The 16342-nt window shown below is 41.7% G+C and overlaps 1 protein-coding gene across 4 annotated transcripts; it reads left to right on the forward strand.

Moving 5' to 3' along the window:
- Window positions 1–250: 250 nt before the first annotated feature.
- On the forward strand, window positions 251–10140 carry LOC142472306 (uncharacterized). 4 transcript variants are annotated; one of them, XR_012789647.1, is made up of 2 exons: window positions 251–2390; window positions 9297–9408. XR_012789647.1 is itself a non-coding variant. In XM_075579321.1 (2 exons), the coding sequence occupies exons 1-2, from the start codon at window positions 6197–6199 to the stop codon at window positions 9312–9314; spliced, it is 1161 nt and encodes a 386-aa protein (XP_075435436.1). In that variant the 5' UTR covers window positions 2465–6196; the 3' UTR covers window positions 9315–9429. The 4 variants fall into 4 exon arrangements, 2 of the variants coding, with proteins under 2 accessions (XP_075435436.1, XP_075435435.1); XR_012789648.1 differs by having other exon boundaries at window positions 2301–2390; window positions 9304–9437; XM_075579321.1 differs by lacking the exon at window positions 251–2390 and adding an exon at window positions 2465–7346 and having other exon boundaries at window positions 9304–9429.
- Window positions 10141–16342: the final 6202 nt, after the last annotated feature.

Consider the following 16342-nt stretch of genomic DNA (forward strand, 5'->3'; position numbering starts at 1 on the left):
TTGGCCCTCCTCTTGGCTCACATGGTATAACACATCATTTTTAATACAAAAATAGGGATAGGATTCCTTAGTTGTCATTTCTACCGGGACTCCATTAACTTCTACCGCCTGGCTAAACCCATTTTTCAACTGGGGATAATTAGCCTGCTCCCTACCAAAGTTAGTCAGAGAAAGTTCCAAACTTCCAAACCCTTCCTCATCTGGAGTTTGGCCGGTTACCTCCACGGGTGACTCGGACACCTGTTATGGATTACAGGTATTTTCTGGCATATAACGCATAATGAATACAGGTCACAGGTACTTATATACGTAGTATCATAGTAAGGCCTAGTATAGCTTAGAGTATATTGTTAAAATCCTGGTTTTTCTTGTCTTAGAAATAATAGCTTGTTTTGCTCAGAAGTGGCAGGATATTAGGACAGGTTACAAAGACATAAAAGGGGAACTTATAACGGTAAACACGCCGTGGTTTGAACAGTAACTTATGAAATCCAAGGTTACTAAATACAAGTCCTAAGATCGTAAACATCATACGTCACAAACCACAGAGTATGGACACATGACACGTGACACACGTACGCAGTAACTAATACACTCTATATTAGGTTGGCCCGACTCCATGTTAGATCAGAGAGAGAGAGAAAGAGAACCGAACTTAAGTGTGAAGTCACACAGATGAGACTGGGACTGGCTGACCTGGCCTGACGTAATATCTTTTGGTTTGTGAGTATTGACAATGCATATCTAGTTATAATCTCTGCATAGTTAGGAATGGATTGGTAACATACTGTAACTGTTAGCCATTGGCTTATAAGAAGCTTGTTCTGATATTTCTGATATTTCTGAATATTGTTGTAATACAATAAAGGATAAACCTTTTCTTATACAAACTCTGAGTACCCTTTCTTTATAAATAATAATCTCACGATACCCTCCATATATCATAATATGTGAGGGTGTGGCCGAGGCTTTTTCAAGTGCAACATTCTTGGTTTGTGTTCTCTGCTTAGAGCAGGATATAACTCACCATAAGGCGACACTTGATAAAGAGAGGTAGGATTGAACCCAGATTATGGCGCCCAACGTGGTTAATTACTCATGAGTTGTATAATAAATCTGACGTTACCCATTTAATCTTGAAAGTACACGTGTATGCTATTTCCTCTTTATAAAAGAGAAGGTACAATTTTCATTATATATATATATATAGTATATCATGGCTGTTACGGATTTTGCACGAGTTGCAGATCTGAATGTTTTAATGAGGAATCAGTATCAGAGAAATCTGATTGACGGTGAAACTCTGGCATTTGAAATTCAATTTGGCCCGTGGGGACCTGGGGCAAGATACTGCTATCTAACAATAGACACCACAACTGATCCAAACACATATCAGTACGTACAACAGGCATATGATCCGTTAATACACACGATCATTAATTTGACACATAATGCAGCGACTGTCATTTTGGGACAACAGCCTGTGATTGCTACAGGCGTGGACAGACATGGTCCTATTAATTCTGGTGCGAAATATGGGGAGAATCGCACACACTTATTTACACCAGTTACATTACCTGAGTTAACACCAGCAGCACGCGACATTCTGACAGAGCGCGCAAATGCAACTGCAGAAATCACGCTGTTAAGAGAAATTGTTAATGCCCTCTTCGCAATTAGAGGAGCTGCTCCAGCGTTAATTGATGTACCAGCTCGGGTACAAGTTTGTATTCCCATGGCGAACATTAAGGCTACTATTGGAAAGTTGCCAACTAATCCAAAAGACATTGCATTGTGGCTTAATGAGAGAACGCATTGTTTAGATGGGGTATATCCTACACCGACCGCAAATCAGAAACTTGCTTTGGTGAATTCCCTGCTACCAGCGGGTTTGTCAATCACATTAGCTGAAGCACGAGACTGGGATTCAGTCATCAGCAATGTGTATGAGAAAACCCATGGAAAAGTTACGATCTCATCACTGGCAGATACGCTAGGACAAGTTAATAAGACTAGTGGGATTGTAGCAGCTTATATTCTAGGGTTACGCTTTACACAAGGCAACCATGAGATTGTGTGGGGTTGTCTGAAGGCTTTGATTAAGGGACAGGGTTTGCTGTTAGACCTTGAAAGACAAATTCAAGGTGTACCAGTGGAACAAAAACCAATTATGGTTCCTGAGATTCTGAAAAATACTTACACTCTTGTTGGCAGATCACTCACTGGGGATCCGATTGGATTAACTAAGCCACAAACCAGTGACCTGAAACCTGAGAGATCAAACGCAGAAAAGAGGGGAAATTTTCTTGTCCAAGAGAGAAAGTGGAGACCTCCGTTCACCCAATATCAGACTCCAGTTTATCCTAGAGACGAGCAGTGGGACAGAAGAGGTAATTTTCAAAGAGATAATAGAAGTTTTCAGACTCCTACACAAAGACAAAACACTCCTACACCACAGACTACACAACAAAATACACGCTTTGAACAGCAAGCTCGTAGTGAGGGTGCAGTGTCCAGATATAATCTGAGACAATACATTAAAACTCCTGACAGATATGGGCAAGGCAAGGCTAGCGAAATTAAATTTCGTGACAAGCGTACAGGTTTTGCTACGCAGACTTCAGGATTAACAAATAGCCAACGTGAGCTTAAACAGCAAGCTGCAGCAGCGACGACACCGGCGAGCACAGAGAAATTTGTTGGGAAGATAACTCACCTCCCTACAGACTTCCTCTTTGAGGAATGACAAACTTAACGTTAAACATTCACTACAAGGGAAAAGATTACACTGGCCTATTAGATACACAAGCCGACATATCCCTTGTAAGAACTGATATTTTAATAGATGAAAATTATGTACACGACATCACGATACAAACAATTGAGGGAAATGGCACTTATCCTTCATATTATTTAGACTTAAAAATTAATGACAGGCGAGTTTCTATTGAATTAGTTGAACATGACAGATTAGGTTGTGACTTTCTTATAGCATACAAAGATGTGGCTTCCTTCTTTACAATAAAAGAGGAAGTTACAGAAAACCGCAAGCATACGGAATTGACTGTGAAATTTGACTTGGAAAAAATTATCACAGATCAATGCAATGAAAGTGCTTTTAATGATAAAACAAAATTGTATAATTGGTTAATGACACACAAATATATTTTTCAACAGTGGGAAAATCAGGTCGGATTTAGAAAACAAATCGTACACAATATTAATACATGTTCTACACTACCAAAGAAACAGGCACAATATAAAATTAATCATGCCGCCTTACCAAGCATACAAATTGTAATCAATGATTTACTTAAACAAGGAGTACTGCTTGAACAGTATAGCCAAATGAATACTGCAGTATATCCAGTGCCTAAAAAAGATGGTTCATGGCGAATGGTGTTAGATTATAGGGAAGTGAACAGAGTCACACCTTCAGTGGCAGCACAGAACACACATTCACCTTCAATCTTAAGCGGGTTACAGCGTAAACGCTTTAAAACTACGTATGACTTAAGCAATGGGTATTTTAGCCACCCAATCACGCCTGAGAGTTATTGGCTAACCGCATTTACCTGGCAAGGTAAACAATTGGTTTTTACACGCTTACCACAAGGTTTTGTAAATAGTCCAGCTTTATTCACTGCAGACGTAGTCTCACTATTGTCTAAGTTTGCCAATACAGAAATTTATGTTGATGACGTTTATTTATCACATGACACAGAAGAAGAGCATTTTAAAGCTATGACAGAAGTGTTAATTACATTGACAGAAGCAGGTTACCTTGTTTCCCTAAAGAAATCTCAGCTTGCAAGAGAAACTGTGACATTTTTAGGCTTTGAAATAGCTGAAAATGGCAGAGGCCTCTCTACTAATTACAGAGAAAAAGTTTCCAACATCAGTGTTCCAAAATCACTAAAACAGTTAAGAAGCATTATTGGGTTACTGAATTTTTCAATGACGTTTATCCCAGATTTTAATGTACTGATTGAACCATTACATCACGCAACATCACGCGAGATTAAGTCAGAGCAGACTAGACCGAAAACACCTTTTAAATGGTTAACAGTTGAGGATGAGGCATTGCGAAAGTTATTAGCAGCAGTTAATGATGCTTCCTACTTAGCGCAGCGCGACCCGACAAAACCATTGTCAGCTTATGTCAACATTTCACCACTAGCTGCATACATTAGAATTTACAATGCTATGGAGACAGTACCAATTACATTATTATCTTATGTATTTACAAACACAGAGAAGAGATATTTGTCGCTTGAAAAACTATTATCAGCGATTACACTCACAGTGCTGAAATCACGTGATTTGGCACAGGGACAGGATATCTATATATACACTTCAGTAGCTTCACTAGCAACATTGCAGAAACAGACCATTCCGGATAGGAAGGCGTTAAGAAGTCGCTGGTTAAAATGGTATACCATTATAGAAGATCCCCAAATACATTTTGTGCATGATAAAACTTTAACTACATTAGATGACCTCCCATCACCCTTTGAAGGGGTAACATGGGAAAATCAAACACACCCAAATGACTTTTACACATGCATTTTCTACACAGATGGTTCAGCTGTAGACTCCAGCAAAGAAGGAGTGAATAAATCTGCAGGTTCAGGAATTGCAAAATATGATGCACATATGAATTTGTTGCATAGTTGGCAATTACCTGTAGGAGACCACTCTGCACAGTTTGCAGAGATTCATGCTTTAGCTTTTGCTATGAAAGAAGCACTTACAGTTAAGGGACATGTACTTATAGTTACAGATTCCGCTTATTTAGCACGTTCAGCATTGCAGGACCTACCAATTTGGAGATCAAATGGATTTTTAAATGCCAAAAGGAAACCACTAACGCATATAGCTAAGTGGAAGGCCATTGCGGCCTATCTTGATCAAAAGCCTGATATTGAAATTGTACACGAGCCAGCGCACAGAACGCTTGGTTCATCGGTTCATACTATGGGTAACCAGTTTGCAGATAGTCTCGCGCAAACTGTAAGTCAGAAATTTGCCGTTAACAAAGTGTTAACAAGGGCACAGTCAAAGTCAGCCAGTCTCGATGCAGAGTTGTATGCTTGTCTGGATACCACCAGGCCTAATCCACCTGGGTATCCTAAGAAATACTCATTTAAACAAGTCGACAATAATTGCATGGTTGTAATTGATGCTAATGAATTCATTGTTCCCCCTGTAGCAAGCAGAATGCAGATCGCTACGCAAGCACACGACAGTGTGGGACACCCTCACCTAGGGAGAGAAAATGTTTTGTTGACACTGAAACACAAATACTGGTGGCCGAACATGAGGAAAACAGTTAAGACAGTTCTAAGCAACTGTAAACCATGTCGGTTGGTGAACGCTCCTAATCATCAGACCCCACCATTTATTATTAATGCAATACCGAACAAACCGTTTGATTTAATATATTTGGACCATATTGGACCTTTGCCAGCATCACATTCCTACAAACATGTTTTGGTTTGTGTTGATGCTTGTACAAGGTTTACGTGGTTATACCCCGTTCGTGGTACGACATCTAGCTCTACGCTTAAATGTCTCAACACCTTAGTAAGTGTGGCTAAGCCCAAGGCCTTTCATTCCGATGGTGGACCTGCTTTCACAGCAGCAGAAACCAAGGAATGGGCCGCAACATTAGGTGTTGATTGGGCCTTCAGCTCACCGTGGCACCCGGAAAGCGCTGGGATCGCTGAGCGTAGAAATTACGAGGTAAAACGACTTTTAACCAAAATGCTATCTAATCGTCCTACACAGTGGTATCCACTCTTAGTTACGGTTCAAATTGGCCTAAATAATATTCCTAACTCAGTAACTGGTAAAACACCCCATGAACTGTTATATGGTACTCCTATGAATACACCGTTTACTAATGATTCTATTTCTGTCCCAGGGAGACTTGAACAAATATTAATTTTACAGGAATTGAGGGATTCTTTTTCCCATACAGCCCACACACCACGTAATCCTGCAGCTTGGACGCCGCAGATTGGACATTCGGTCCAGGAGAGGGTTGCTAAGGTAAAGCCGTTGTGGCCTAAGTGGAAGAAACCTACCACGATACTTAAAAAGATAAATGAAAGAACCTTTATCATCCAAGATACAAAAGGAAAAGAAAGAAAAGTGAGTATCGATAATCTTAAGCCTACAGCACATTGCAGTAATGTCACTGTTCAAGATGGAGGAGACACCGTATCTGCGACAGACTTCGATCGAGCTGCAGCCTCTCGAAGCACAGATTGCAAGACAACAGGATGTGGAAAATAATCACGCAGGTGAGGTCCTACAAGCTGAAGCTGACTTCCCTGACAGTGACCAAAGACATATATATGTGTTACCTGCCATACCGGATCAACGCAACATTTACCAGAAAGCCTATCAAACAGTGGCTAAGGTGATCACAAAGAAAAGACTGTTAAAGACTATTTTGTGTTTCTCAATCTGTTTTGCTTTTCTAGCAATATCAGCCAGCGTTATTTTCAGGTTACAATGGCATTTTGTGACTCAGCAAGAAGGAGAGATCATCGACTGGAAACGTACAGCAGCACACGGTATTACCACACCAGACTCCGGCATCGTGAAACGAGGACTACATTACGATTTGAAACCGGTGGACATACAGTCGGTGGGTATACCTCAAGGTGTGTATTGGAAGCCGTTTCCTAAACCTATCATCCAGAAACGAAAGACTTTGGGGATTTCACAGGTTGTGCTGTTTGATTCTACTGTGCTAGCTAAAGAAGCTGGTATAACTACGCCAGAAGGAAGGAAGCTGGTGACACAACATCTGAATGCACAGATGCAACAGCTGCAATCTACAAGCCTGAAATATGATTTACCCCTTCATGACCATTGGAAGCAGCAAAGCTACCGTGAACAACGTTGTCATGCTGAATTTGGACATTGTTATTTCATTGACTTTCAAGGAACACGTAAATGGCCAACGAAGGAGCTGAAAGCTGATCATTGCCCTCGGCCTGGTGTGACCATGGACAATATAAGGTATAAGCAATACCCTATTTTCTATCTGAATACAGGTCAAATTACTCAGAACGGATTCGTTCCCAATGGACAGACTGATCCAAGAGTGGCATTCTGGGAAGGTGCTGAAGAAGAAGAGTACAGAATACCTGGGGGGGTAAGACCGTATATATCCGCTGTTTTTTGTACTGACAGTATTTACTCAGGATGGTGGAACTCATCAATAACCGCTGAGGACCTGTTACACAAACTTCAAGATGTGATGGAAGATGCTAAAACTGGACAGCTAAAGACAGCAGCACTTCCGAAAGAATGGAATACAAAAGGTGATGGTATGTTGTTTCGTGAACCTACAGCATGGGACACTTGCACTCAACCACGCTTTGCTACATTTACCAATACGACATACTACAGCCATTCATGTAAAGGTTTCAAGAATGCGTGTGGTATCACATTGGAGAAATTGATTAATGAAGGAATCTGTGATAAGGACACTACAGTATTCAAGTACGGTTGTAAACCGTGTTCCTTTTATTACAATCTCACGCAAGGCTATTTTAACTGGCAACCGAAAATGATTGATCAAGGATTTTTACATTTTTCTGGGTTACGAGGTTTTTGGTGTGTGGAGCGAATAGTGATTATGAAACCTAATTACAAAGTCTACTCCCTGTTCCAGAAATGTCTCAATGATAGTTTGCATATGAATGTTGACACGGTAATCAGGGCAATGAGCGATTTGATGAATGTTCAAATAGCTCCAGATGATAAACCCTGTGAGTATGACACGTGCACCACACGTAATATTGTTAACATGCCCTACTCAGAGGCAATGTGGGGTACGAATGCAACGATTAATGCCATAGTGTATTATGAAAATGACACAGAGTTCATGAATGAATGTAAAGTTTCAAGTAAAACATCTGCAAGAAAATTGCTTACTAACGATGATATTCTTATAACCACAGGACACCTGCTGAGTGATTCTGTTTCTGTTATAAGTCAAATCTCTGACTCAAATGATGAAGAATTAAGGAGAGGTATTTTGGTGTTAAGAGATCACATGATAAAATTTGCTTCCTACACAATTTCAGATATAACAGTGTTATCTGAAGAAATTAAAGCTTTGGTTATTCTTAATCACATTACTTCTATCAGGTTAACATTGCAAAGTAAAAAGGTTGACATATCACTTTTAAATCTCACTTTAATCACACAGACTCTCAATTTAAGTCCGAAAGAATCTGAAATCCTGGCATATGTTTCACAAACCACAGTTTATGACATACGAGAAAGAAACCACAGACGGGTTCATAACCCTGATGACTCATTATGGGAAGTTTTTATATACTATGAATTATTTATTCCAGGAGATGTGTATACAACAAATTGGGAACTGCTTAATTTTGGACACATAACACACACAGGTTCTTATTTCGCAAGGATGCAGGTTGCGCAACCATTTCAATACATGTCTGTGAAATATGATCGTAAATTTTTCATCAGCACTATAAGATGTGTTGATAGAGGTTACTTGATTTGTGATGACATTATACAGCACATGCCTTGCAATGATCAAATGCAAGGTAGCAACTGCCCGATAACTGTAATGCCTATTCAAACCCCTTTTACATTAATTCACAGCCTAGATAATGGGAGTTACATAGTGTTATCTACAGAAAAGGATTGCGATATTCCTCCTTTTCAGGCATCACTTGTCACGGTTAATGGGAGTATACAGTGTTATGGTACTACACTTATTCCACCTCTGTTACATCAGAAATTCACATCTGGAGTACATTTCCAGGTACCAGCTATCACTCTGATCCTTCCTCACATGACAGCCTATTTGGCACATTTAAAGAAGATGAAAGTTACTATAGGGTTCACACATGATATAGTACATACCCTTTTACAGAGAGTTCACAGTGAATTACTACGTGTTGATTTGCACCCAGGTGATTTTCCCCAGTGGTTAACTACGCTGGGTGAGTCATTGAAAACTTTTTGGCCAATGACAGGTAATTTTTTGACAAAGATAGGCACTAGCCTACAATCTACTGGTAAAAGTATCTTTAGTGGACTGGGAAATGCGTTTGGAATCCTAGGTTATTTAAAACCAATATTGTTTTTTATTTTAGGGATAATAATCCTTGTTATTTTGCTTCGTATTTTCTCATTTCTTCCGAAGATGAAGATGAAGAGGCGTTCAGCTTAATCACATTTTGCTTTATAGCATATATTCTTATATTTTTACCTAGATACTAATATACTGTTTTAAGCACACAGGTCAAATCTAACCTGCTGCAGTATGCTTTGTTGCAAGGACACAGACGAAAAGAAAGATGCTTCACAAATCTTGCGTCTACCACGTTCCTATCAGACCTCCATGAGGATGTACTTAGATGAACTGGTTTTGCCAAATCGGAAACCCCGCAAAGTGCATGCAGTTCACGATACGATGAGAGACTTTATGTATCAGGACTCTCTTGCTTCCTCTGGACCGTTTTCTGTTTTAACACCTAATGGGACATTGCTACCGCGTAGCTTGCTAATGTTATGTAATTTTTGGCAAGTGAAATCTTTGCTGTCTCTTGGTGATCAACCCAACTTCAAGTGTAGAGACATTCACCGTCAAATATTTCAAATGTCTTTTTATACAATTGAAGAAGGTCATATCAGTATTGTCAGCCACGGGTCATATAATTGTACCACTTTACTTGCATGTTCAGGTAATAAACATCAACATTGTTTTGGTGCCCGTTGGAATACTACGCTCTTGAGTGTGTATGAAAGCCAACATCAACCCGCTTTACAATTGGGTGATTTTTACAAATTGATACCTTCCCATCGTGGAATAACTTGTGCACATATGCGCAGTTGTGGGTGTTTTGGCGATCAGACACATACTCCTATGAGTTCAAGCTCATCAACATCAGAGAGCTGTGACACTGTCTTCCAATAGTACACATAATGAATATTTTCTGCTTTGATAGTTTTTCCTGCATTTGCAAAAATATGATAATTATGTGTAGGAGAGGGTGTTATGGATTACAGGTATTTTCTGGCATATAACGCATAATGAATACAGGTCACAGGTACTTATATACATAGTATCATAGTAAGGCCTAGTATAGCTTAGAGTATATTGTTAAAATCCTGGTTTTTCTTGTCTTAGAAATAATAGCTTGTTTTGCTTAGAAGTGGCAGGATATTAGGACAGGTTACAAAGACATAAAAGGGGAACTTATAACGGTAAACACGCCGTGGTTTGAACAGTAACTTATGAAATCCAAGGTTACTAAATACAAGTCCTAAGATCGTAAACATCATACGTCACAAACCACAGAGTATGGACACATGACACGTGACACACGTACGCAGTAACTAATACACTCTATATTAGGTTGGCCCGACTCCATGTTAGATCAGAGAGAGAGAGAAAGAGAACCGAACTTAAGTGTGAAGTCACACAGATGAGACTGGGACTGGCTGACCTGGCCTGACGTAATATCTTTTGGTTTGTGAGTATTGACAATGCATATCTAGTTATAATCTCTGCATAGTTAGGAATGGATTGGTAACATACTGTAACTGTTAGCCATTGGCTTATAAGAAGCTTGTTCTGATATTTCTGATATTTCTGAATATTGTTGTAATACAATAAAGGATAAACCTTTTCTTATACAAACTCTGAGTACCCTTTCTTTATAAATAATAATCTCACGATACCCTCCATATATCATAATATGTGAGGGTGTGGCCGAGGCTTTTTCAAGTGCAACATTCTTGGTTTGTGTTCTCTGCTTAGAGCAGGATATAACTCACCATAAGGCGACACTTGATAAAGAGAGGTAGGATTGAACCCAGATTACACCTGAGCATCAACAGGCCCTGTCTCGGACAACTCCTCTCCCTCTGGTCTCCCTCCGTTAGGAGTAGTAGCCAGTGCTAACTGGGGTGGGGGCGTACCTCTTTTTTTTCCCTTCCTACGTTCTCGTTTCGACTTAGGAGTTTTAGACACCTCGCAAACTAATTCGGGGTCTGTAAATGGAAAAATCTCATCCGGAGTAGGATTGTTTAAGGTGAGCTGTCCTCTGATCAGGGTGTCAAAACCAGGGAAATTACAGCCTAACACTAGGAAATGGGGTAACTTTGGTACAATTGCTGCAGTAGTTTGGATGACTTGCCCCTCGACTTTCACTTTTATCAGAGTCGTGGTGTACGGAAGCGTACACCCATGCACACATAATAACCACAACTTCTCACCCTTGTGTAACTGGAGAGGCTTAACCAACTTCCCTGATACCAAGCTAATATTACTCCCTGAGTCTACCAGGACGGAGACTGGTTTACCATTTAAAATCACCGTGGTGAGGAAGTTGTGGGTACGTTTTCCCTCGCGGGTCATACCTACCACTCCACAAAATTCAGACTTCACAGAGCCATACGCACACTCCATTGGCTCAGACAACTGTGGGCAGTGAGCCTTACACTGGCGACACACTTTATTGAAGTGTGGCCAGTTCCGCAAGCCGGGAGATTTCCCGGCTTGCAAGTGGCATCCCCTCGGCGTGCCGCGCGTCACCGATGCGCGGTCACGCGTCATCGGGTGCCTGCGCCCCCTGCACGCGCATCCAGGGCTCCCCGAGGGAGCCCTGGTGTCCCGCGATGTGGGGGACGGCGGCAGGGGGTTCCGGGGGACCCGGCGGACCCGGAGAGGAGAGGGGGAAGCCGCGATCGGCGGGCCTCTCCTCCGCTGCTTCGGCGCGCGCCCGGCACCCTCCGGCGCGCGCCAGGTAACTGCTGCGGCCGAGAACGGGCAAATGCTCGAATAAACTCGGCCGCAGCAGTAATATGCCCCGTCTCCCCACACTCAAAACAAACAATTGGCCTAGTTCGTTCTTGAAACCCTTTCTGAGATTTAGAGTTTCTGTCCCTATCTGGGTTTTCTTCCACCCGCTCAAATCGTGCAAACGGTCGTGCGTCCTGGCACCAGCGCTGGCCTCTACCGTTCATGTTGGGACGTGGGTTGTGGTTTGGGCGAGGGGAGCCTGACAGTTCACGGGTAGCCAGAAACTGCTCCACTGCGCCTACCATGGCATCACAAGTGAGGGGATCTCCCTGCCCCACCCACCGTTGAAGGTCCTCGAATGCTCGAATGAAGCAGTCCAACACCACCATCTCAAGGATCCGTGTCGGGCTATATACCTCTGGTTTTAGCCACTTGGACGCTAGGTAAATCAAATCCCATAACTGGGATCTGGGCGGCTTCTGTTCCTGGTATCTCCACGTATGGAACCTCTGCGCACAAACTGCAGGAGTCACTCCAATCCTTGCATTGATTTCGCTTTTCAGACAGTCATAGTCTGCTGCGGCTTCTTCGTCGAGGTCACTATATGCTTTTTGGACTTCCCCCAGTAAAAAGGGTGCAATAATCCCAGCCCATTTGGAGCGGGCCCAACTTTCCCGGGAAGCGATTCGCTCAAAGGACCGGAGGTATCCCTCGACGTCATCGTGCGGCGTCATTTTCTGCAGGTACACATTCGCCTGGACAGGCCGCGCCTGGGCCGTACTGGTAGAGTCCATTTTAATCTGGGCCAGCTGCTCAATCAGCTGCCTCTGTGTTTCTGCGATAACGTCAAGCTGGGCTGCAAGTATCCGGTTTGTCTCGTGTTGTGCAGCCGTGCTTTCCAGTCCCTGTTTGTTAGCTTCTTGCTGGACAGCGGTGCTGTGTACTAAGGCCTTCACAACGTCCTCCATAGTGACAGCTACTGCGTGGACAGGTTCCACCAGACGCAATCTGTAGCTCCGCCCCTTTTACAGGGTGTTCAACATCCCACTTCTGACACCACGTGTGGCAGGATGGCCGTGGTTAGTGAGGAGACAACACGACTTTTCTGGTGAAATAATGCTGGTGGATTTATTTGCCCAAAAAGGGTAACTAAAACAATGGGTACACTGTCCCTTTAAATGAAATATGTAAACAAAAACCTAACCCCAGTCGGGGCACTGACTAAACAAAAGTGCAGGCTATCTACCTGGCTGGCTGGCTAGCTAACCTAGTCCAGCCCAACAATGTTCCACAATACCAGTTGGCTCCTTACCTGGGAGCTTTATTCCCCCCTTGGGACAGGATCAATCTGAGCAGCTTGTGTCTGTCTGTCAACACTCCTCTGTCTTCTCTCTGTGCCTCAGAGAGAGACTGCCGCTCCAGAGGCATTTCCTCTTCCTGTTTTAAAGCAGGTGAACTAGCTTAATTTGAATCACCTGTGGACTGCGTAATAAGCTGGGTTAACCCCTCGTCTACTGGAAAGCATGCATACTGCCATCTCCTACTAACATATACAGAGTCAATGACCCTGTCACAATATATATATATATATATATATATATATATATATATATATATATAAAAAGGAAAGAAGAGGAGAGAGCGCACGCCCATAGCGTATAAAAGTATATTTAATGAAGGGGAGGGGGGAGGGAGGGGTAAAAAACGCACTTACAAGAAGTACAATAAAATCAAGCATATGTGATAATAATCACCACCATCCGGTCTAGCTGCAAGCTCTTGGGGCAGTCCCAGGCTCCGTTGGTGAAGGAGCAGCGTCTCAGCAAATTCCAGGACTGATGTAGGTCATCCGGTCAAATTGCAGACTTTGGGGGCATTCCCAGGCTCCGTTGGCGAATGTGCAGCGTACCAGCAGTTTCCCAGGGCTGGTGTGCTGTAAATAGTCCCAGACAAAAGTTCCGTATGGGTAGTGCCTGCAGCACTAGCGCTAGGATCAATCCGCTCCTGCGCTGAATGTAGACTTGAATGTCAGTGCGTCTGACGTCACGACGCTCCCTGACGCGTTTCGTCAGTCTCGGCTAACTTTTTCAAAGGGATAACGTGAGGGGGGGGGGAGGTCCGGTCTTATATACACACTCCAATGAAGGTAATTGTTGAAAAAACACCCCTACTCAGCTGCTATCATTTAACCGTGCTATCAACACTATAAATTACATAATTACATAAAATGCAGATATTAACCCTTAAAGAATTGGAGGAGATGATAAAATTAAAGGAGATGATAAAATTAACCTATACATTCAATGTCTATCATATTATTAAATATACATATATACCCAACACACAGATAAACATATATTGGATATAAAATAGTTCTCAATAAACAATTATAAAACAACAATATAAAACAACAATATAAAACAACACTATTCTCTAGGGTTCAAACCAAACTTGAGAATACGAATCTTGTATGCGGATCAGACCCCATCAGTATTGACTATGGGATATATTGCAATACATCAACATAGTGCAATGATATTGCATATCTAGATCCCACCTATAAATAGAGGGATGATCACACATAGACCAGCTTGCAGTATAATACTTGGATATTGATGATAGAAAAAGAGATCATATGACATTATATGCATGCAACCACAATTAAATAATTATTAAACATTGCACCCTGATGAGTGCATAAATCAAATGTCAATTCTTATGATCCCATATGATTGGATTAATGACAAAATTATTTTAAATATAAATTTAAATATATATAAGGATGAAAAAAATTTTAATATAAAAAATGAAATTAAAATTAAAAATATAATTGTTCATACAAATAAGACCCAAGCTCAAAAGGGAAATAAGGAACTGGAGTCTGTATGCCACAAACAAAGCTGGGGTTAAGGGTTAATATCTGCATTTTATGTAATTATGTAATTTATAGTGTTGATAGCACGGTTAAATGATAGCAGCTGAGTAGGGGTGTTTTTTCAACAATTACCTTCATTGGAGTGTGTATATAAGACCGGACCTCCCCCCCCTCACGTTATCCCTTTGAAAAAGTTAGCCGAGACTGACGAAACGCGTCAGGGAGCGTCGTGACGTCAGACGCACTGACATTCAAGTCTACATTCAGCGCAGGAGCGGATTGATCCTAGCGCTAGTGCTGCAGGCACTACCCATACGGAACTTTTGTCTGGGACTATTTACAGCACACCAGCCCTGGGAAACTGCTGGTACGCTGCACATTCGCCAACGGAGCCTGGGAATGCCCCCAAAGTCTGCAATTTGACCGGATGACCTACATCAGTCCTGGAATTTGCTGAGACGCTGCTCCTTCACCAACGGAGCCTGGGACTGCCCCAAGAGCTTGCAGCTAGACCGGATGGTGGTGATTATTATCACATATGCTTGATTTTATTGTACTTCTTGTAAGTGCGTTTTTTACCCCTCCCCCCTCCCCTTCATTAAATATACTTTTATACACTATGGGCGTGCGCTCTCTCCTCTTCTTTCCTTTTTAGATATCCTGTGGACGTGGTAGGTCCACACTGAGAGCTGCCGGAGACCCTACATACCAGTACCCATATTCACCATCGGAACTATTTGAGGACTGGTTACCCTTTCAATTGCTTTTTTCCGTGTGTATATGTTGTATGTTTGCAATAGGCCTATCTTATGGTTATAGGTCTATATACCCTTATAATATTGCTTAGACCATTTAGGTAGTACATCAGGTATTTCTACATAGACATACACAGTTTAAATGTTCCTTTAAGGCGCAGCTTTTTTTTCCTTTTATATATATATATATATATATATATATATATATATATATATATATATATATATATATATATATATATATAAAGGCCTTTATAGTTGCTACGAAACTAGTTGGAATTATACTTTTATTGATCTACTAGTACCCTTAGTATTCTATCACTTTGCTGGTTAAGTGAAGCTGGCGTGGGAGGCAGAGCTGACCCTGATTGGTGAGACTGTCCCTCTACCAGCTACTCCTAAACAGAGCTTGGAACTTATCTACCTGGATTACATGGAAGCCTAAAGAGAACCCTCCGCTTCTAAAGAGCCCAGCAGATGAAAGCACAGCCTGATATGACTGCAGATTCCTGACATTGGGTGATCCGCTGCAGCCTTCTCCTGTGTCCTGATACCTGAGTGGTAACAACTGTCATAGTTACAGTTACATGCCTGTTTTACCTTTATCTGATGTACTCAGAACCTTGAATTACTTTTTAATATAAATTGTTCATTCTTACTTCACCATGAGCGTTGTGCGCTGTTTTGTGTTTTGTTTTGTCTAGATTCAGGGTCTTGGACCACCCTATCACAGCAGCAGACGCTCCTTATTGGTAACCTAGTTACTTATACTCACTTGGGTATTAAGTGGTTAATGCACTATATTTCAATTCACTCTGTTTATTCATTAAAGTTGCACACTTGTACTGTGTTTTTCTTTTGTTCCACCACTGATGTGCCTGGGTCTCCGCCCAGGTCTCCTGG

Source organism: Ascaphus truei, chromosome 21 (genome assembly GCF_040206685.1).
Source record: "Ascaphus truei isolate aAscTru1 chromosome 21, aAscTru1.hap1, whole genome shotgun sequence".
In the NCBI taxonomy this organism is placed as follows: Eukaryota; Metazoa; Chordata; class Amphibia; order Anura; family Ascaphidae; genus Ascaphus; species Ascaphus truei.

Excerpts from the sequence above, each read along its gene's own strand:
- LOC142472306 (XM_075579320.1), top strand. The coding sequence starts at position 6,197 with ATGTCACTGTTCAAGATGGAGGAGACACCGTATCTGCGACAGACTTCG. Across the intron at positions 7,347-9,296 it reads ATGGAATACAAAAGGTGATG|CACACAGGTCAAATCTAACC; the intron begins GTATGTTGTTTC and ends TACTGTTTTAAG.